Source organism: Lissotriton helveticus, chromosome 3_2, assembly GCF_964261635.1.
Source record: "Lissotriton helveticus chromosome 3_2, aLisHel1.1, whole genome shotgun sequence".
Classification (NCBI taxonomy): Eukaryota; Metazoa; Chordata; class Amphibia; order Caudata; family Salamandridae; genus Lissotriton; species Lissotriton helveticus.
Window position 1 is genome coordinate 90,082,296 of NC_136062.1, and position 22,536 is coordinate 90,104,831.

The 22,536-nt window shown below is 42.6% G+C and overlaps 1 protein-coding gene across 1 annotated transcript; it reads right to left on the bottom strand.

The window, feature by feature from the left end:
* Positions 1-20,077: 20,077 nt before the first annotated feature.
* Positions 20,078-22,310, bottom strand: LOC144826130 (E3 SUMO-protein ligase KIAA1586-like). The gene is given in 2 exon segments (XM_078684526.1): positions 20,078-21,226; positions 21,228-22,310. Coding segments are annotated over 2 exon segments (2,232 nt in total).
* Between the last annotated feature and the right edge of the window lie 226 nt (positions 22,311-22,536).

Here is a 22,536-nt window from a genome sequence, read left to right on the forward strand (position 1 = left end):
TTAGCTTATCAGTGCTTTTCTAGGGTAGGTAAATATGAACACAATGGAGGTCTCTTCTGGAAGGAAGGCTCGGGTAGTGAATGTGACCACTTACAAGCCACATTATAATCATTGGCAGTTAGACATCTTTTTTTGAAGATAATATTATTAGCAGTGACAGTATTGATAGTAATGTTTTTACAGCTAGGTTTATTAATTCGTAGAGCATGTTGCATTGCATAATATAATTAATATAATAGTTTATAATTGTTTTCGTTGTGACTTGGTCTATTCTTTTAAAGTAAAGACTGAAAAGAGAAAGTATACTCCAAATGAAAATATTAGAGGGAAAACGACAATAGAGTAGCAAAATACTCCACTGGGAAATAGCCTTTGCCAGACAGCCTTCACCTCACAAGTAAGTATATAGTTTTGGTTTTAACCTTTCCCATGCATTCTTTAGTACGTGGTACTTTGTCACACAGGTATATATATATATAGGGGCACCATCCCATGAACCTGGGGGCCACAGGGGTGTGTATACAACAGCCCCTACTGTGGTACATCGTCACTGGATAAAGGCGCGCATGCCAGCAGAGGCTCATCTGTGAGCTTTTAATGTACCAACAGTTTATTGAAGCATTTACTGCCCAAGACTGCAACTCCCATAATGCTCAGCGCAGCATCATACAGACCAGCCCATCAGATGGCGCGCCATGACGCATAAATGGAGACATTTCCTGGGCGGTGCTGATTTCCTGCCATGATTAGCCTTTGAAGAAGAGTGTTATCTCGAAACGCGTCGGCGAAAATGTTGTCAGGACTGTGAAAGGGGATCGACTGGAAGGCGTTCCTGTACCATTTATGGGGGCTATGCTTGAAGCCCTGTGCCGGTGTGTGAGTGCTCCTCAACTGACCGAACCAAGCAGGAGCTTTGATGTATTGGCGGAGTTCGTGCCGCCGAGGGGCACCATCCCATGAACCTGGTGGCCACAGGGGTGTGTATACAACAGCCCCTACCGTGGTACATCGTCACTGGATAAAGGCGCGCATACCAGCGAAGGCTCATCTGTGAGCTTTAAATGTACCAACAGTTTATTGAAGCATTTACTGCCCAAGACTGCAACTCCCATAATGCTCAGCGCAGCATCATACAGATCAGCCCATCACAGGGCGCGCCATGACGCATAAATGGAGACATTTCCTGGGCGGTGCTGATTTCCTGCCATGATTAGCCTTTGAAGAAGAGTGTTATCTCGAAACGCGTCGGCGAAAATGTTGTCAGGACTGTGAAAGGGGATCGACTGGAAGGCGTTCCTGTACCGTTTATGGGGGCTATGCTTGAAGCCCTGTGCCGGTGTGTGAGTGCTCCTCAACTGACCGAACCAAGCAGGAGCTTTGATATATATATATATATATATATATAAATATATATATATATATTTTTTTTAATACATTTTTTATAGTATTTAAAAAATAAAATAAAGGGTTAAGATGCAGGTTGAAGTAAAAGGAAGTAAGGGCAATTTTATGGTTTATGTGTAGTAGAGGTAAATGGAGGCAAGCCTAATTTTAAGGTTTAGGGGTGGGTAAAGGTAAAGGGAGGTAACCGTTTTTCTAGGGTTTAGGGGTAGGTAGAGGTAAAATAAAAGCATCTAAAGATAATTTTAGGGTTTAGGGGTGGGTAGAGATCAAAAGAAGTTAAAGGTGCTTTTAGGGTTGGAGTAGATAATGTGGATTATATAGATAGAGGTAAAGGGAGGTAATGGAATGGAAATTTTAGGGTTTGGGGTTCAGTAAAAGTAGAAAAGTTAAGGTTAACTTTAGGGTTATGAGGTGGATAGAGGTAATAATCAGGTAAGGGTATTTTTAGAGTTCAAGGTAGGGAGGTGGTAAAGGAATTCACTGATCACATAATACAGCAAAGTAAACTTCAATATACTTCATAAAATACCATTTAAAAAGAAAATAGGAAGACAGAAGAGAGACGTATAGCACAGAGCTTACTGTAACCTTATCAACTACTACACTCACTTATCACACTGTGGTGACTTTCATGAATTCTACAAAGACAATTGAACCAGTCTTCATTTTCATTGTCTGATGTGGATAAAGCCAAAATACCTTAATGAATTTACGTTGTTATATTTTAACACTCACTACATCGTAGAGCATGCTATTAATCTTTTAAGCATTTAGCAAACATCATAAATATGTTCTCATAGTATTTTTGTGAATCAACAATAGGGATCGTCATAATGGGAAAAAACGTAGTGAGAAAATTGTTGTGATACTCTTCACCAGTGAATGCGATCAAAGCCTGTGAAAATGTGAGAGCTTAAAAAACAGTACAGAACATTACCTGGTAGGTATGGTCAATTAGATGTTCAGTGGGTTGGGACACCAGTCCAACCATTCAAGTAGCAAGTGGAAATTAGTTTTGAATACAGTCAAAGTTCCAGTTTTTTGGATCCACTATAAATGCTTTCAGTCGAGGATTATGGACCAATGAGTCAGAAGTGGTGGTCATCCCTGCTCGTTGTGTGAAGTCGGTGACCATGTGTAGATTCATTGGCAAAATCCTATAGGGTCCTTTATTTGCCTTGAAGCGGGTGTCTCAATGCATTTAGATACTTAGTTGCTTAAGGGTTTCCTCAGGACGGGGGCTGGTATACATCATTTGGTGTTCCTGAATTGTATTTCACTTGCAAAGGTAAACCTGTGTGGGAGTTTGTGAAGGGTTGGAAAAGGATTGTGGGGGGAAGAAAGGCAAAGGGAAAAAAGAGGGATAAGCAGGATTTACTTCCTATTCCACAATTGGATGTCTCTTGTAGTAGTGTACCAATGCAATGTAAACATGAAGGTTCCATTATTTTAATCTCCTAGTGAGGTGAAACATATCTATGTAGACGTTTATGAAATTTCAGATCCCGTGCGACAAAATCAGTAGCCCTGGGAGTGACTTACCTCTAAAAAAATTGATTTGCCTAAACCTCAAGAGTACTTACCAGGGAGCAATGTCAGGAAACATTTCTATCTTGTGAAACTTGCAGTCATGGGACATTGTATCTTGGAGCTTGCCACTTCTCAATGTAATATCCTCATACTTATAGGCTCATGTCCATAGCTTGACTCCAAGATGTCAAATCATAGACTCCACTGCTGTCAGGGCATTTTCCTGGGCTTCCCTGCTGAGCATTTTGCCAACTGGGTCTCAGCGGCCATAGAAACTATTGTCCTACTGAAGGTAAAGAGGTTTTCTAGAAGTAAGCCCTCTGCTCCCTGATTCTCGGAGAAGCTTAAAGAACTTAAATAGTTTTGTTAGGAGAAGAGTAAGCATAAAGAGGTATTATTGACTATAAGCATTCCCTCTTTGGAAATCTTTATTCTTTATGCAATAAAATAAGTCTGAAAAAAATTCCTCCAATATGCTGTTTAAAGTTTGCAAATTTGTTTCTAATCTGCCTCTGCTGCAGTTCTCTAACACCTCTTAAGTTTTCTGTGATAAATCGGCCAACTTCTTCAAGGACAAGATTTTAAACATTTATTCAGAGTTTGATTCCTCCAGCATTCAGGAGTTCTTGTCCATGATCTCCTATACCTTCTCTCAAAAAGCATTTGACAGTGCTACCTTCCTTTGCTCTTGCAACCACAGGTTGAATAAGTCCTGATGGGTATTAAATCCGTCTCCCTTCTGGATTTGTGTGCCCCCAAAATCCTACAACTTGCCCCAGATATAGTTGCAGAACATTTGGCTATGACTTAATAAGATCTTGGAAGCTGGTATCTTTTCCAGCCTCTGGAAAGAAGCGCCATTGTCATCCTTCTGCCGAAGAAACCTAACCTTGACCCTGAGAACTTTAAAACTTCTTGCCCAATCTCATTACTGCCTGTCCCTGCCAAATTTTGGAGAAGCATATAAATCAAAATATTGACAAAAAGTACTATTTGTTATTATCTTCTTGATCTTGGACTCAGGAGTGAGCATAGCACAGAGACTGCACTAAAGATGGCGGCAGATTGTAATCAGAGGTCAATTTAGGGCTAAGTCCTATAGTCTTCCATGTGGGGTCCTGCAGGGCTCCTCATTTAGCCCCACCCTTTTTAAGGTCTATGTTTCACCACTGGCAACTATGGCCTGTTTCTTTGGTGTTCACGTTTTGTCCTATGATGATGATACCCAAATTATCGTGTCAATAACAGACAGCGTGCCTTTGGTAGCAGATACGTTTCAGAACTATACTGCGTGAATAAGTAATTGGATGAAAGACTATGATCTGAAATCGAATGCTGATAAAACTGAAGTGTTGGTTTTTGAAGTACAGCAGCCCATCTGGTCGGAACTTTGGTGGTCAGTATTGCGTGGTCCTGTACCGACCCCGGTCGAGTTGGCCAAAAATGTAGGGGGCCTTTTTAACAATTCTCTGACCTTTAATCTGCACGTTATTCGTACCAGCAGCTCTTGCTTTTGCGTCATCTGATCTCTGAAAAAGGTCTTCTGGCTTATTCCACCAGAGCTCTGTAAAGTGAGTGATTAACAAAGTGCTATGCCTGGCCTTCTTGGCACTGTGTCAGATTGGTGTCCGTTTTTTTTTTTACCTACTCTTCAGTGGTATGTGCCTAATCTGTTGGTTCACTCCTAAAGAGGGGTATCACTGACATAACATTGATACAAAAAATATTGTGATACACAAATATCATGTCAAAAATATTGTTGACACAAATATCATTTCCCTATACTTATGAAGTAGGTACAAAAGCATCAAAAAAGAAATATTGTTTCACTCTAATATCATAAAAAATAAGTCAACATTTAATTTTTCAATAAATACACAGTTTGAAATAGTAACTCTTAAATATGTTAATACATAACATTATTATAATGTATATTTAAGTAACATTTAATACCAAAATAAATATACACGTATATAACCATACATACATAAAAACATATGTGTGTATGTATATATATATATTAGTTGTACTAACTATAACTCGTGCGCCCGCAATACACTGCTGATGATGTCACATGTTACATCATTCATGACATGGCCAGTGACATCACTGATGACATCACTGATGATTAGTACAACTAACTATAACTGGGGAATTTCAATGGTTTTGTACGAGTGAAATGTCCAACTAACTGTAACACCCCTAAAACCCATGGTTTTTTCAGTGAATTTCTAAGGTTTTTTAAATGCTAATTCCAAGCTATAACATGTCTGAAACCTATGGTTTTTTCAGTGAATTTCAAAGGTTTTTTAAATTGCTAATTCCTAACTGTAACAGGTCTGTAACCTATGGTTTTTTCAGGGAATTTCAAAGGCTTTGTAAATGACAATTTTTAAATGTATTAATTCTTATATTTATTTTTTTGATACTGATTTACTACATTTTTTTAAACTATTTATTTTTAGATATTTTATTTTTTAAATTACTATATTATTACATTATACATTAAATTACAAAATATACTTTCTCGGAATGAATACTATAGTTTAAATACTTTGCAAATAGGCAATAGACTTATAAGTACAGTAGTTACTGTTGTTGTAATGTGCAACAAATATCAGACACGGGTGCATCTCCTGTAAACAGTCGAAAGAATGCATTTAAGTCATACAGGCAATTTTTAAGGAATATTTTTAGTTTGTGAAAATAGAAACTTTTCTGTTGAAAACCACACAATGGATTCCTATGGAAGGAAATACAAGTTACTGGTAAGTACGCTTACAATTATTTTTCAAGGTCAGTGCTGGGCTAAAAGATGCAGCACTGGGTTCTCTCTTGATAACAGGTGAGTAAATTGGAATTCGTAGTTCGGCTGATTTTAGAGGAATATTTGTATGTTTCAAAAATCGACACTTAGAAACTTTTCTGGTGAAAACCACACAATGGATGCCTATGGAAGGAAATACAAGTTACTGGTAGTTTCGCTTAGAATTACTTTTCAGGGTCAGTGCTGGGCTAACAGATGCAGCACTGACGTCTCTCCTGATAACAGGTGAGTAAATCGGAATTCGTAGTTCGGCTGATTTTAGAGGAATATTTGTACGTTTCAAAAATCGACACTTAGAAACTTTTCTGCTGAAAACCACACAATGGATTCCTATTGAAGGAAATACAAGTTACTGGTAAGTACGCTTAGAATTACTTTTCAGGGTCAGTACTGGGCTAAAAGATACAGCACTGAGTTCTCTCCTGACAACAGGTGAGTAAATCGGAATTCGTAGTTCGACTGATTTTAGAGGAATATTTGTACAATGGTGAAGGAAGGGGGCGGGTGTTGCGGTGACATGTGTGCAAACACGCCCTGTGGCGCGTTTTAAGTTGGGGAATTAATTCCTCTTCAGTGCTGTGGTACCCTGGGGGCCAACAAGCCTACCAGGTACCTCCAGTATGCGCCAGGGAGCTGCGTTGCAGAGAGGTATTCAGAGGCCACGCCCCTTTTTACAACACTCTGCAACACAGCTCCGTGGCGCTTACTGGAGGTACCTAGTGGGCTAGTTGACTCGTAGGGGACCTCTGTATTGAAGAGGAATTAATTTCCCAACTTAAAACACGCCTCAGGGTGTGTTTGCACACATATCACCTTAGGCCCCGCCTCCAACCTTCACCACTGTGCAAACACGCCCTGTGGTGTGTTTTAAGTTGGGGGGATTAGTTCCCTTAAATCCTGCAGTCCCCTGGCAGCCAACTTGCCCACCAGGTACCTCCATCAGGCGACAGGGAGCTGCGTTGCTCTGAGGCCACGCCCCTTTTTACACCTCTCAGTTACCCTTTCCGCGTTTTGCGGCGTTTGTTGTGGAGTTTCTGTGCCTCGGTTCTACCGAGGCACAAGATGGCTGCCAGCACTTTCTGATTTTGACTGTTGACAGCCAATCATAATGCAGCTCGTGCATGGCAGGGTGTGTGCAGGCTGCGCTTTGGGTACGCGGATAGATACGCGGATCCACCGTGCCCATAGATATATATATAAATGACTTTAACCGTAATTTTCTCAGGAACTACTGAACAGATTGACACCATATAAGCAAAAGGCACAATTCGGAACTGAGGACTACCTCTCTGCCAAATTTGGTGTAATGCCGTTCAGCCGTTCGGGCTGTAGCCGTGTCTAAAGGTCAAATGGGAAATTGCATGGGAAAACACGTTTTGGACCCCCTTTTTTCTCGGCCCCCGCTTGCCCAATCACTCCTAAACTTTAAGGGAAGGAGCGGAACAGAGCTGGCCAAAAGTTTGGAAAATTTCAAGAAGATTCATCAATTGACGCCAAAGTTATTGCCAATAGAATGTTGCGGTTTTCCTATGGATAGTAGGTGCCAACTGTAACTACCTACTGGCGACCGCCAGTAGGTTTTGTACATATATACATATATATATATATATATATATATATATATATATATATATATATATATATATATATAAATATATATATATATATATATATATCAGCAACCCAACTCCGGTAAAGAAGAGGCCGTCTACAGGGCGGTCCGCGGTCAGGGCACCGGAAGCCCTGCACAATGCCACACCAACACTTCCCCACTCGGGAGAGATCACCACAGACACTTCACATGGATTGCAGAAAGTTTATTCATGCAACTGCACAGCAACGCGTTTCGACTTAACGTCTTGATCACGCTAAAGAAGCTACCCAGTAAACACACTTACATATACTTTTGTGAACAAACATCGAAAAAGGACTTACACCTAAGTGAAAAGAAATTCATTGCGGTCCCGCCATTTTAGACTAGTCAAAAAAAAAACATGAAAATCATCATAATAATCAATTCATTGTACACTGTGCCCACAATTCTCCGCTAATATTGTATGCCAATTGTTAGAATTACAGTTCATGTAGTCTAATCACACAACGTTTAGCCCGAGTGGGCAATTACCGTTCTATGGCATATTGTTCATATCGCAGTGCACGACATAGGAGATTAGGCCCAAGTGGGCACGCCATCTTAGCCTAGTCACAAAAACCATGCAACCCATTCATTACATTACCCACACTTGTCCACTTGGAGTGTGTGCCATAGGTCATATATATTATTCATGTAGTATACTATAGAAACACTCAATGTTGTGCCCAAGTGAGCGATTATGGTTTTTGGCAAATTGTCCACATATCAGTGCATGACGCGGAGAGTTTAGCCCCAGTGGGCACAATGTTGCACATTGTCAATGCATCAAAATGTCTTTATAAGGCAAAGTCCACATTTCAACAAAAATCGTGTGCCACCACCTGAAAATGAAAAAAACAGAACAGTGCTGTAGTCAACATATATAAAAATTGTACCTTCACGTTGTTAAAAACAGAGAAAACATATATCTATATTACCTACTGGCGGTCGCCAGTAGGTATATATAGTTAGGATTGATTTCCATAGGGAAATCGCAACATTCTATTGGGAATAACTTTGGCGCCGGTTGAGGAATCTGCCTGAATTTTTCAGCAACTTTGCCTCGCGGCGCTCCGGTCCTTCCCTGAAAGTTTGGGGGGGATTCGTCAAGCGGAGGCCGAGATAAAAGGGGGTCTCAAAATGTGTTTTCCCCATGTTAATTTCCATAGGGCGGTCTGTCGCACTTTTAGCTCGAACGGCTGAATGGATTTTCACCAAACTTGGCAAAATTGTAGGGACTGGTAGCCCGATGTGCCTTTGCTATGTCTCAAGATATGTGCTCCAGAGGATTTTGAGTAATGTAGGTTAAAAAAAATGTATATATCTATGGCCGCGTCCCGGTACGCGAACCGGGGAGCGCTCCGGGCGCGCCACGCGACTTGCGCACGGGAAGCTGATTGGTTCTCGGGTGTCTGTAAACATTCGAAACAGTCCGCAGCGGCCGCCATCTTATGTCTCGGTAGGATTGAGACACAAGAGGTGGCAAAAATCAAAGGGGGAAATGACCAAAAGGGGGCAGGGTAGACCCCTCTGACCCCCTAGGTTTGATGTGGGGGCCATTAAAGGGTCCCGCGGGGCAAAAAAAAATTATTTTTTTTGTTTTTCGCGGGGGAGCGCCCTGTACGCGCACCGGGGAGCGTACCATGGGGAAAAATAGTGAAAAAAATTATATAATCATAATAATAAATAATAAAATAATCATTTTGAGTGATTACAGGTAGGGTAGCTCTGAAAAGAGCTTTTGGTTCTGTGGCTGTTTTAGGTACCTACAAGTACGTCCCACACACACCCACACGCACACAACCCCACACCTCCACACCCACACACTCCCCACACACACCTCACACACGCACACCTCCACCCACACCCAAACACCCCACACCCCCACACCGACACCTTACACATCCACACCCACACCCACACATCCCACACACACTCACTCACACACACACCTCACCCCCCAACACACACACACATGCACACACAGATACCTCACAGACACACCTCACAGACACACCTCACACATCCCACACACACACCTCCCCCCCACACACACACACACATGCACACCTCACAGACACACCCACACATCCCACACATACACACACATCCTACACACATACCCCCCACACCCACACACACCCCACACACACCTCACACACCCACACCCCCACCTACACCCAAACACCCCACACAGCCACACCCACACCCACACCTTACACATCCACATCCCCACCCACACCCACATACCCCACACACCTACACACAACTATACACCTCATCCCCCTCAGACACACACACACACACACACCTCACAGACACACCCCACACATCCCCCACACACACCTCACCCCTTCCCCACACACACACACCTCTGACACACACCTCACACACACACACACACACACACACACACACACACACACATACCACACACACCTCACACACACACACACACACACACACACACACACACACACACCCACACACACACTCCTCTCACACACACACCCACACACCCCACCCACACACACGCCCCACACACACCCCACACACACACCCACACATCCTACACACACACACCCCACACACATACCCCCCCACACACACCCCACACCCAACCCCCCCCCCACACACACACACACCACACACACACTCATTCTTTGTTTTCTTTTTTTGAGGGGGTGCCCCACACACATACCCCAACACACACACCCCACACCCCCCACACATACCCCCACCATACCTCATACACCCACACCTCCACCCACACCCAAACACCCCACACACCCACACACACACACACACACCATACACCCCCACACCCCCACCTACACCCACACCCCCCAAACCCCCACCCACACACCCCCCCACTTCCCCCCACACACACACACCTCACAGACACACCCCACATATCCCCCACACACACCTCACCCCCACACACACACCTCTGACACACACCCCCCCACACACACACACACACACACCCCACACACACACCTCACCCACACACACACCCCACACCCACCCCCCCACACACACACACCACTCACACGCACACTCATTATTTTTTTTTATTTTTTTGAGGGGGTGCGCACCCTGGTACACGTATCGGTACACGTACCGGTACGCGTACCCTGGAGAAAAAAAGAAAGACAGAGTTTTTTTTTAAATGTAGCATTTTTATATAAATTGGAGGTAGTTCTGAAAAGAACTGTTTTTTTATTCTTATTGTTGTTTTATATTTTTTTTATTGTTTTTTTGTACCCCGCGACTTAAAAAAAAAAATATATATTTATTTTGCCTTGGGGGTCCTTGTGGGACCCCTGAGCAGGCCTAGGGGGTCAGGGTGTTTCTACTCTGGCCCCTTTGCGAGTTTCACACCTTTGTTTCACTGCTTTCTTGTGCCTTGGTTCGAACAAGGCACAAGATGGCTGCCAGGGACACCCAGTATGCAAGGGGAATTAGTTTCCCCCTTCAAACATGCACGGGGGCTGCGTTGCAGAGAGGTGTAAAAAAGGGTGTGGCCTCATTACACCTCTATGCAATGCAGCCATCTGGCGCATACTGGAGGCTCCTGGTGGGCTAGTTGGCCCCCAGGGACCCCCATTATGCAAGGGGAATTAGTTCCCCCTCTGCAAACGCGCCAGGCGCCTGCATTGCAGAGAGGTGTAACAAGGGGCATAGCCTCATTACACCTCTGCAATGCAGCCCCCTGGCGCATACTGGAGGTTCCAGGTGGGCTAGTTGGCCCCCAGGGGCCCCCAGTATGCAGGGGGAATGAGTTCCCCCTCTTCAAACATGCACGGGGGCTGCGTTGCAGAGGTGTAAAAAGGGCCGTGGCTTAATTACACCTCTCTGCAATGCAGTCCCCTGGTGCATACTGGAGATTCCTGGTGGGCTTTCAGGTCTTATATAGTTAGGAATTAGCATTAAAAAAAACTTTGAAATTCACTGAAAAAAACATAGGTTTCAGGCCTTATATAGTTAGGAATTAGCATTTAAAAAACCTTTGAAATTCACTGAAAAAACCATAGGTTTCAGGCCTTATATAGTTAGGAATTAGCATTTAAAAAACCTTTGAAATTCACTGAAAAAAACCATAGGTTTCAGGCCTTATATAGTTAGGAATTAGCATTTAAAAAACCTTGCAAATTCACTGAAAAAACCATAGGTTTCAGGCCTTATATAGTTAGGAATTAGCATTTAAAAAACCTTGCAAATTCAATGAAAAAACCATAGGTTTCAGGCCTTATATAGTTAGGAATTAGCATTTAAAAAACCTTGCAAATTCACTGAAAAAAACATAGGTTTCAGGCCTTATATAGTTAGGAATTAGGCACAAGAAAGCAGAAAAACAAACGTGTAGAAACAAAAAGGGGGCAGGGTAGGAACACCCTGACCCCCTAGGGCTGCTCAGGTGGTCCCACTAGGGTATTAATATATTTAAACGTTATCCGCTAATAGAATTAGCATTTAAAAAACCTTTGAAATTCACTGAAAAAACCATACGTTTCAGGCCTTCTATAGTTATGAATTAGCATTTAAAAAACCTTTGAAATTCACTGAAAAAAACATAGGTTTCAGACCTTATATAGTTAGGAATTAGCATTTAAAAAAACCTTTGAAATTCACTGAAAAAACCATAGGTTTCAGGCCTTATATAGTTAGGAATTGGCATTTAAAAAAACCTACCATAGGTTTCAGGAGTTATATAGTTAGGAATTAGCTTTTACAAAACCTTTGAAATTCACTCAAAAAACTATAAGTTTTAGTGGTGTTATAGTTAGCTGGACATTTTACTCATACAAAACCATTGAAATTGCTCCTATATAGTTAGTTGTACTAAGTATATATCACGCACCCGCAATCCACTGCTGATGATGTCACATATTACATCATTCATGGCATGGTCAGTGACAACACTGATGACATCTCAAATGACATCACTGATGACATCACTGATGACATCATCCATGTGGCAATCACATACACCTTTTCATACACTATTACAATTTTTCATCACTCTTTGTAAAATACAGAGTATCATATTTTAATCCATTGTCACAGCAATACAAGTATCTAAAAATCCACTCAGTGATTCATACATGTATACACACATCTAATCCCTTACCTATGGATTCACTCATACATGCTGTCAATGAACAATAGAACACTATCAAAAATACTTATACATCTATATCGACATTAAACACGCATCCTATTCACATATGAAGTCATCCTACTCACTTATGCAAACAATGGATCATACTTACATATTTACTTAGCAAAACACTTATACAAACACCACTTCTTCTATTCATTTAGATAGTAAGTCATACTTAGTGAATTATAAAATCATTATTACAAGTATACAGTTATCCATACAGTCACTCACACAATCATTGTGTCTTATGTATACTTATTTATATACAACCACTGACACATACACTGCCTTTTATTTTTCTAGTTTGTTGGACCTGTACCTTTGGGAAATATATTTGCTCATCACCACACCCATAAAGAGATTCCCTCACCCAAACTGTTAGAACATGTAGTTTTAACTTCATATATCTACTGAATAAACTATTCACACATCTTTGGACAGTCACACACCCTCCACCGAACCACACACACTTTCACACTCCCATACAAATACTCAGTTAACTAATCAATAACTAATATAGACTTTCACATAGCTAGTAACCAACTGTAGAATCAGTTTACACAACAACTGACAAAGTGATACAGATATTCACACAGTTTAGTCACTATTCACTATATTTTGTGAGACATTATAAATTGGTCAAGTAAACAGTCAATTACACTGCTACTAAATCCTCCATCCAAATATTTATTTATATATCCACTCATTCTTCAATGCAAATTGCTATATATATAATGCATATTTAAATAACGAAGCAAACCACATTCACTGGATGATGTCATCAGTGATGTCATCAGTGATGTCATTTGAGATGTCATCAGTGATGTCACTGACCATGTCATGAATGATGTAATATGTGACATCATCAGCAGTGGATTGCGGGTGCGCGATATATACTTAGTACAACTAACTATATAGGAGCAATTTCAATGGTTTTGTATGAGTAAAATGTCCAGCTAACTATAACACCACTAAAACTTATAGTTTTTGAGTGAATTTCAAAGGTTTTGTAAAAGCTAATTCCTAACTATATAACTCCTGAAACCTATGGCAGGTTTTTTTAAATGCCAATTCCTAACTATATAAGGCCTGAAACCTATGGTTTTTTCAGTGAATATATATATATATATAAATATGTTAGGTGTGGGCATAGTTTCTATGCGCGCAGGGGATTGTGGTATCTGTGGTTCAACGTGTAAGTTGGTACCTATCAAGCGTTCTATGCCACGCTTTAAATATTTGCATCAAATGAGTTCATGTCACCCTGGTTAGTGGCTCCAGTTATCTGTTTTCATGGCATTAATGTCAGCCTCTATGTCGGATATTATCCCGTAAGTTGATAAGTTGGCGGTCTTGAGATTTTGCAAAATATAGCGGTACTCATTGTGTGTGTTGTATTTGATACTGGTGTATCTCGATTTAAAATCTAGCCCTTCAGATGTGCCTTCAAGTATAGAAGGGCGGTGGTGTTAACACACATACTATATGGATGTGGAAGATTCCCCGCAAACACACAAACCTTTGCTAATTCTGTTGAGAGAACAGAGGAAGTGTGAATGCACTGTATGATCCACTTACAACATCACAGTACTATGCCAAAATGGCACGCATAGTAACGATGCCAGAACTATGGTGTGTAACTTGTAGTCCTATCACAATGTTGTTTGTACATTAAAATGTATGACATAAAAATGTATGTATAGACTCGGCTTTGTTCGACAACGCTGTGTGACCAAGCCATTTTGATGGCGAAACGCGTCACGGCGGGTTTATGACTGAATTAAACCCCCAACTTTGCTGAACTTCCGTGTCAGATTGGATCTGAGAGCGCGAATGGGACTTCGTTTCTAAAGGATATATATATAAATGTATATGTACATATATACATGTATATATATTTATTTAAGGCGCAAATGCCACAAAAGAAAAATCAGACAGCGACAAAAAGCCACAAAGGGGTCGTCGGAACAAGCAATCCCGCAATCAAATGCAGGTGACCACCCCAGCTCAATAATTAACCTCACCAACCTACAACTCACTAAGAAGGATGAAACAATCCTAGGCTTAGGATTATCTTACTGGCCACCATGCGACTTTAATTATGCGGACACCAGAATGGACGCATACAGATTTGTGAGAAAGCTCAAATTAAAGAAATTCTTCTTCTTACAACCCACCAGAAAAAAATGCATGGCGATACCCAATAGTCCAACATTATTGGAAGCAGGGGACCACACTGGTTTTGAAGAAATTTGGGCCTTACAGGGAGAATCGGAAATATCAGCAGCAATTCCTTTTGTAACATCGAGTATAGATCAAGGAATTTGTTGCACTCCTTTCAAACCCAAATCTGTTTTCCAGGATATAATGACCCACGATAACTTGGATGTCTATCAGGAACTCATCACCAAGGATCTGAAAAAATTATATACAGCCACAAACAAGAAGCATGCCGCCATTAATAAAATGAATCAGAGTTATAACAACTTAAGTAAAAAATTGGATTCAGATAAAAATAAAATTGTCAGACAAGCGGACAAGGGCGGAAATATTGTGTTGTGGCCGCGCCAAATGTACATAAGTGAGGCAGAGAATCAACTACAGGACCCCTTATGTTACAAAAAGAGCAATTTGGCAGCAATAAAAACTGCTTGGCAGGACCAAAATTCCAAGTTAGTAGCACGGAGAAGTGGAAATTTTATCTCCAAAGAGGAATTCGGTTTTCTGAAAAAAGAGCATCCAGTGATACCATTGTTTTACCTGATACCCAAAGTCCATAAGAGTGTGGACATGCCACCTGGGCGTCCTATCATATCTGCCATCAACAGCTCTACTGAGAACATTTAGAAATATATAGACTATTATTTGCAGGATTGGGTCAAAGGTCTATGGTCATATGTGCAGAACTCCTCAGATTTTATCCGCAAATTGAATGATGTCTGGAATTCGGAATGTTTGCTCATGACACTTGATGTGTCTTCTTTATACACTTCTATTAAACACTGCGATGGGATGAAGGCAGTAAAGCATTATCTGAACAAATGGGCGTTGAATTTTCAATGCACAACAAAATGCTTTTATCCATGATTCAGATCTGTTTAGAGCAAAATTATTTTTTGTTTAACAACCAAGTGTATCAGCACATTAGGGGAGTGGCAATGGGAGCAGGTCCTCATGGGACAACATCTAATCACTATGCAAAACCATGTACCCCTTTATCTTAGATACATTGATGATCTAGTCATGATCTGGCAGGGTTCCAGGGAAGAGGCGCACCTATTTGTAGTGCAATTTAACAACAATGATTTAAATTTAAAATTCACCTCTGCAATAGATAGCAAATCGGTCTGTTTCTTGGATATAGAGGTGTATGTAGCTGATGCAGGCCTGGCTACTAGATTACACAGAAAGCAGACAGCAGGCAATACTGTTTTGCATGCGGCGTGTCAAGATGGAAACGAATCTTAACCTGAGGAAGCATTACTGAGCGTGGCGCGCTCACAAGAGCCATACTAAGATCCTTTTTAAAAACATTTGATTTTTATTTAGTTTATTTGTTTTTGATGCCGTTTTCGTGCTTTTAAAATAACGTCCACTTACTGGCACTATAATTGTTATTCCACCGCGTTTGTGCGGGTCCCTGCTCCTTCGAGGCAGCACTGTGGCGGCCATCTTGGGTTGGGGGTGTAGCTCAGGCAAGCTGCGCACGGTCTAGTCGTCGCAAGGACGCTAGACCGGTATTTAAACGGGGCAAACTAGGTGGCCTGTGATTGGAAACAAATCTTAACCTGAGGAAGCATTACTGAGCGTGGCGCACTGACAAGAGCCATACTAAGATCCTTTTTAAAAACATTTGATTTTTATTTAGTTTATTTGTTTTTGATGCCGTTTTCGTGCTTTTAAAATAACGTCCACTTACTGGCACTATAATTGTTATTCCACCGTGTTTGTGCGGGTCCCTACTCCTTCGAGGCAGCACTGTGGCGGCCATCTTGGGTTGGGGGTGTAGATCAGGCAAGCTGCGCACGGTCTAGTCGTCGCAAGGACGCTAGACCGGTATTTAAAACGGGCCATGCTGACGCGCAGCGGGCACGCGGTGCGGGCTCGCCGGAGCATCGCAGGAGTCACGCCAGAGTCCAGCCCGTCTGCGCCCGTCCGTGCACAGACGGGCGCAGGGGCTGGGACTACTGGCCAGCGGCTTATGTACTCCATGGAGGAGCTATATAACCTGAATAGAGGTGAGCCTCTCATAGATCAGGCAGTCCTACTGACGCTTAAAAAACACGCTATATTGCACCCCGCTAAGGTTATTCCCCCCCGGGTCAGTACCCTGTATTAAAAATAACTAGCCTCAATACTCGATCGCTCCACGGCCATTATTTGGAGGTTTATAGTATGCTTCAGGACAATGACATCGATGTCCTGACTCTTTCGGAGACCTGGACGGGTGAGAATTCGATGCCTGATATCATTGGCGCCCTTCCAAGTGGATATGATGTAATGTGGCACAATCGCCCAGGGGGCTCACGGGGGGGAGGGGTAGCTATTTTCTATAGGAAGACTATGATAGTTGAAAAGTTGTTATCAGAGACAATTGACCTGACTGACTTGCTTGGGGTAAAGGTCACTGTGCATAATGTGTGCTGGGTGATTTTATCAGTCTATCGCCCACCTAATTCAACTCCACTCTTCCATGATTTATTCTGCCCTATTATATCTGACCTATGCTCTAGATATACGAAAATCCTGGTAACAGGTGACTTCAACTTACACTGGGATAAGCCTAACTGGGATCTGCCTACGCGCCAGATTGATACCTTAATGTCTGCGGTGGGCTTTAAACAAATTGTGGATGTCCCCACACATGTAAAAGGCCACACTCTTGACCTCGTGTGGACTACAGATGCCAGTCTTACCCTTAAAGATGTAGTGCCTTGCATTTGGTCCGATCACCATCTGGTATCTTGTGAGGCCCGTCTTAAAAGCTGCATTACTCACGGCCCGCTTGGCTTTAGGAAAACCCGGAAATGGGCTGAGGTCGATTTAGCGTCCCTGACTAAGGTGCTCCTGGTAACACCCCAGGTCGTTGATCTGGGATGTAGCCTGGACCGTGAATACTCTGACTTAATGAGGAGCATGACCCGGGCCATTGACCAAATAGAGCCGGTGAGAACACAGCGACTAAAGGGATCTGGCAATGGAGCTCCCTGGTTTACGCCACCCTTAAGGGAAGAAAAAAGAAAGCTTAGAGCGCTCGAAAGAGTGTGGAGGAAAACCAAGCTGGATACGGACAGGAAACTTTATAAAGCCTCCCTTAACCATTATAAAAATCTTATGACCCAAGCCAAAGCGGAATACCTTGAGTCCCGCCTAAGCAAGGCAGCGAATATTCAGAAAGAGACCTTTAAAATACTGGCAGAGCTGAGTAAAAAACCAGATAATTCCAAGGTTCCCATTGATGGTAACACCTTCCAGGCCTACTTTTTGGAGAAGGTGAAGATCATCACTCAGGAGATAAAGAACGGGGTGGTAAGGAAGACTACTGTGGTATCAGCATCTAAGAATGTGACTGCTTGCTCCCTTGAAGTGTTTCCAGAGATGGATGCACTGATTCTGGAACAGCTGATGGGTAAAATCAAATCTGGCTCCCCAGCCGACCCATGCCCACCTGAGATCTTCCGTGTTGCGCGCCCCTTATTGAAGGAATGCATCATCTCCCTCCTTAACAGATCTTTAGATACGGGGTATCTACCGGCTGAACTCAAGGAGGCGCGTGTAAGACCCCTATTGAAAAAACCTGGGTCGGACCCTGCGGTGTTAAAGAATTACAGACCTATATCCCAGCTGCCTTTTCTCTCAAAAATCCTTGAGCAGCATGTGTTAAAATCCCTGTCCCTCTATTTGGAATCTTACCATCTACTCCATGAGCGACAGGCAGGTTTCCGAGCCCATCACAGCACCGAGTTGGTGATGCTCTCGGTGCTGGACGAACTAAGAGGCATGGCTGACTGCAAGAAACCGAGCGCCCTGATTTTGTTGGACCTATCAGCGGCGTTCAACACTGTCAGCCATGCCTTGCTCTTGGAAAGGCTGAAGGATTTTGGGATTAAGGGTGTGGCCTTTCAATGGTTGCAATCCTTCCTTACAGGAAGGACCCAAAAGATACAACTGGGAGATGAAACATCTGAGATGGGGAGTCTAGAGTGCGGGGTACCACAGGGGTCTGCCCTGTCCCCGCTCCCATTTAACCTCTATCTGCAGCCGTTGATTGCCTCTTTGGCCACTATGGGCTGTAAAGTCTTTAACTACGCCGATGACACGCAATTGTTGTTAAGTGTCGACGACACTGTGGCCGCACAACTCCAAGCCCAGAACATCTTGAGGTTCACAGTGCAATGGATGACAGACAACCTGTTAAAAATCAACCCAGACAAGACTGAGGTATTAGTGATTCCATCCACTACCTCACCTTGGGGTGACCTCTATTGGCCCATGGAGTTAGGCCCTGCTCCAAAACCAAGCCCGGCTGTAAAAAGCTTGGGGATTAAGCTGGATGGTGATCTGTCAATGGCCCCTCAGATCTCGGTGGTTGTGGGCAGTTGCACAAACATCATTCGGCAACTGCGGAAGCTAGCTCCTGTCCTCTCACAGTCCATGATGCGATCAATAGTAGCAGCCACTATTATCTCCAGGATTGATTATGGTAATGCCCTGTACCTTGGCTTACCCAAAACACTGACCAGTAGGCTTCAGGTCATAATGAATGACGCTGCTCGGTTGATTTTCAGACTCCCGAGGAGATCCAAAGCTACTCCACTACTACAAAGTTTGCATTGGCTCCCCATTAAAGAAAGAGTGGAATTTAAGAACCTATGCACGGCCCATAGGGCAATCTATGGCAAGGCCCCAGCCTACATTAAAGATCGCCTGTAACTGTATTGCCCTATGAGAACACTTCGGTCCTCAGACTCCCAGCTACTGACCTGTCCTCGTTACAGGTTAGTGACTAAAGGAGGGAGAGCCTTTTCAGTGCTAGTCCCCCAGCTATGGAACAGCCTGCCTGGGGTGCTGCGTGGGGAAGGAAATCTGTTACGATTAGAAAGGGTCTAAAAACGCTACTGTTCAGTAGAAGCTTGAGTACAGTGTAATCCAGCTCCGGCCTTTGCTCCTACCTTGTTAAGTTATTGTATGATACCATCTTTCCAAGCGCTTAGAGACCTGCAGGTGATTAGGCGCGATCAGGGCTTTAAGTGGGGAAAAAAAACTGGGGGTGCTCTAAAAGGGGCGTGGCTACGCTCATAAAGGGGTGTGGCCTACCCAAGTAGGGGCGTGGTCTATCCGAGTAGGGGCGTGGTCTAAATCAAGATAACTAGCATTGTGTGCTTAAGAAAATCATGAAGTTGCATCCAGCAAAGGATAATAAAATAGGAAAAAAAGTATATTTATTAAGTATAAGCCATACAAATACCAAACACTTTAAAAAAACATGTAAAAATTATTTATATTACTTAGAAATCTATTGCAGGATTCCCCAAAACCCTTGAAGATATTCAGTGTGATTATTTTGCTGGGGTTTCTCACAACAATTTTCTTCAGCGGACCGTCTACCTTTTGCAAGCCAACTCTTCACATACAGCTTTGCATCAAATGTTTCAAATGGAGGACCATTGAGTTTTACCCATAGGCATGAAGAAATGGTCTCTACAAGAAGAGAGGCCCTTGTTGGACAAGCAATTAAGTTCATTGCGCTGAAACCTCTCTCGCAATCCGCATTACTTGCTGGCAGGGTTTCCATGCAAACGACTAACTTTTTTAATGCTTCAGGGGTTTTCTTTCCACCAAAATCTTTGAAAAGTCTAAAAGCTTGGATAGTATCTCTTGCTGGCAGCTGAAACTCTGAACACAGTTTCTGGATATCTGTTTCCCCATAAAGAATACATTCATCACCAGAAGGCAAGTTGCTTGCATCTAGCACACTGAAGCTGGCTATAAGTTCTTTCTCAGAATCCGGGGCACATCGTTTATTTATATTTACAGACAGGCTTTGGTAAAACTGATTTTGATTAAGGGCAACAGAGTTGCTTCTACCATGGGAAAGAGGAACATTCTTGAATTTGCCCTCGTCCACTGCTCTCTGAGCCGCAGATGCAAACTCCCCTGGGGAGTCCTTCATTGCTATAAATATGCGTACTTGACTAACCAAAAGTCTGTGGGCATTAACAATGGTAATATCCCTCTTCTGTAAGGAGAGTGATAAGTCTTTGAGCTCTTGAAGTGCATCACACATTACCCCCAAATCTCTGATGAAAGAATAGGATGTAAGCTTCTTCAAGAGACCTTCATACTTACTCCGGTCTCTTATGGGTCTGGATGGGTCTTTAGAAGCATTCTCAAAATGTTTGCACAAGGCAGGGAAGCAATTCCAAACAGCTTTCACAGATCTGTAACTGGATGCTACCCATCTAGTATCAAGCATTTTCCCTATCTTCTGAAGCTGTACACATAGCTCGCTGGCGGCAAGATTTAGCTCTCTCTGGTTTTTTGGTGACATGCTGTATGTGGCATACAATGAGTCCATGAAAATCTTGAAGTGATTGACCCCTGCAACCTCATCAACTGTATCTGCCACAGCAAGTTCTAGTCTGTGAGCCAAACAGTGCCATGATTAGTACAAGATTTGGAAATTCTGATTTCAACAATGCTACTACTCCTCCTTTTTTACCAAACATAACTGCTGCTCCATCAGTACATACCACAATCAAGATATCATGAAGCAGACTTTTTGTGAGTCCAACTTTTTCAAAGTAGCTTAGGAGAGCGGTCTTTACGCCAATAGCATTAGTTTCTGCCAGCTCCAGGAGGCCGAAATAGATGGTCACTGGGGTACTTTCATTTCCAAAAATGCCACGGAGGTAGATGATCAAGGTCGAAGCATTGCTAATAGAAGTGCTCTCATCAATTAAAACTGTGATCTTTGGTTTGTGTTGTCTGATATAACAGACCAATCTTTGTTGCATTTCCAATGCAATGTGTTTTATTATTTCAGTTGCAGTCACATTGCTGTGCAAAACACGTCCCATTGCGGTGCCATTCTTTGCCTGAAGGAGAATTAGATCAGGGTGGTCAGTGAAAGGGCGATCTTTTTTTGCCAAGTAGTAGGCAGTGTCAAATACCCTGCATGTACTCTCCATATGTTTTGCATTACATTCGTGTACTGCCACCACCAATGTATTTTTCTGCTGAGCTGTAAGAATGTCCTCAGCTGCCAAGTGACCAGCGCTCGCCTTATGCTCCATAATCTTCTTCCTGAGCTGTTTCTGCCTGAAAGCTTTTCCGTCACCGGAAGGACCAACCTCGCCATCTGCCCACACTTTACTTACGCGCATGCCTTGGGTGTTATTGTGCACTGAAAGACCTGTTGATTTAGCCCGTTTACAGGAAGAACATCCAATATTGCCTGACTTAAGATACAACCATTTATATTCCTCCTGAAAGTAATACCACTGTTTAGTGTTCCAGCAGTCAGGGAGTTTGACAGTTTCTTTCTCTGGCACACGTTGAAGTTTTTCTAATGGTGGACTGTCCCTCTCAGACTCTTGCTGGGTTTTACTAGCTTCATCACTAGTTGGTTGCACTGGACAAGACTCCCCTGTAACACGCTGGCGCTTCAGTGACGGTAGGAAGTCAATCATTGAAGACTGCATAGACTTGCGCTTCAGAGCAGAAGCAGATAAGCTACTAGTAGCCATGGTAAATGTAGAACTTCCTTCTTGGAGGCTGGACTGGTATATCTGAAAAAGAAAAGAAAATAATTTTGCTCTGCTGGTTTCCTCTGCTGATTTTGGTTTCCAGGTGATAAGGCCTTCCTTCACGAAAATAGAATATTGAGCCTCTTATCTGCAACAAAAATTGAATAGTTTACGCCAGTGATCAACAATGTTTAATTGAAGTGCCATTTGGCAGGCAGATGTTACT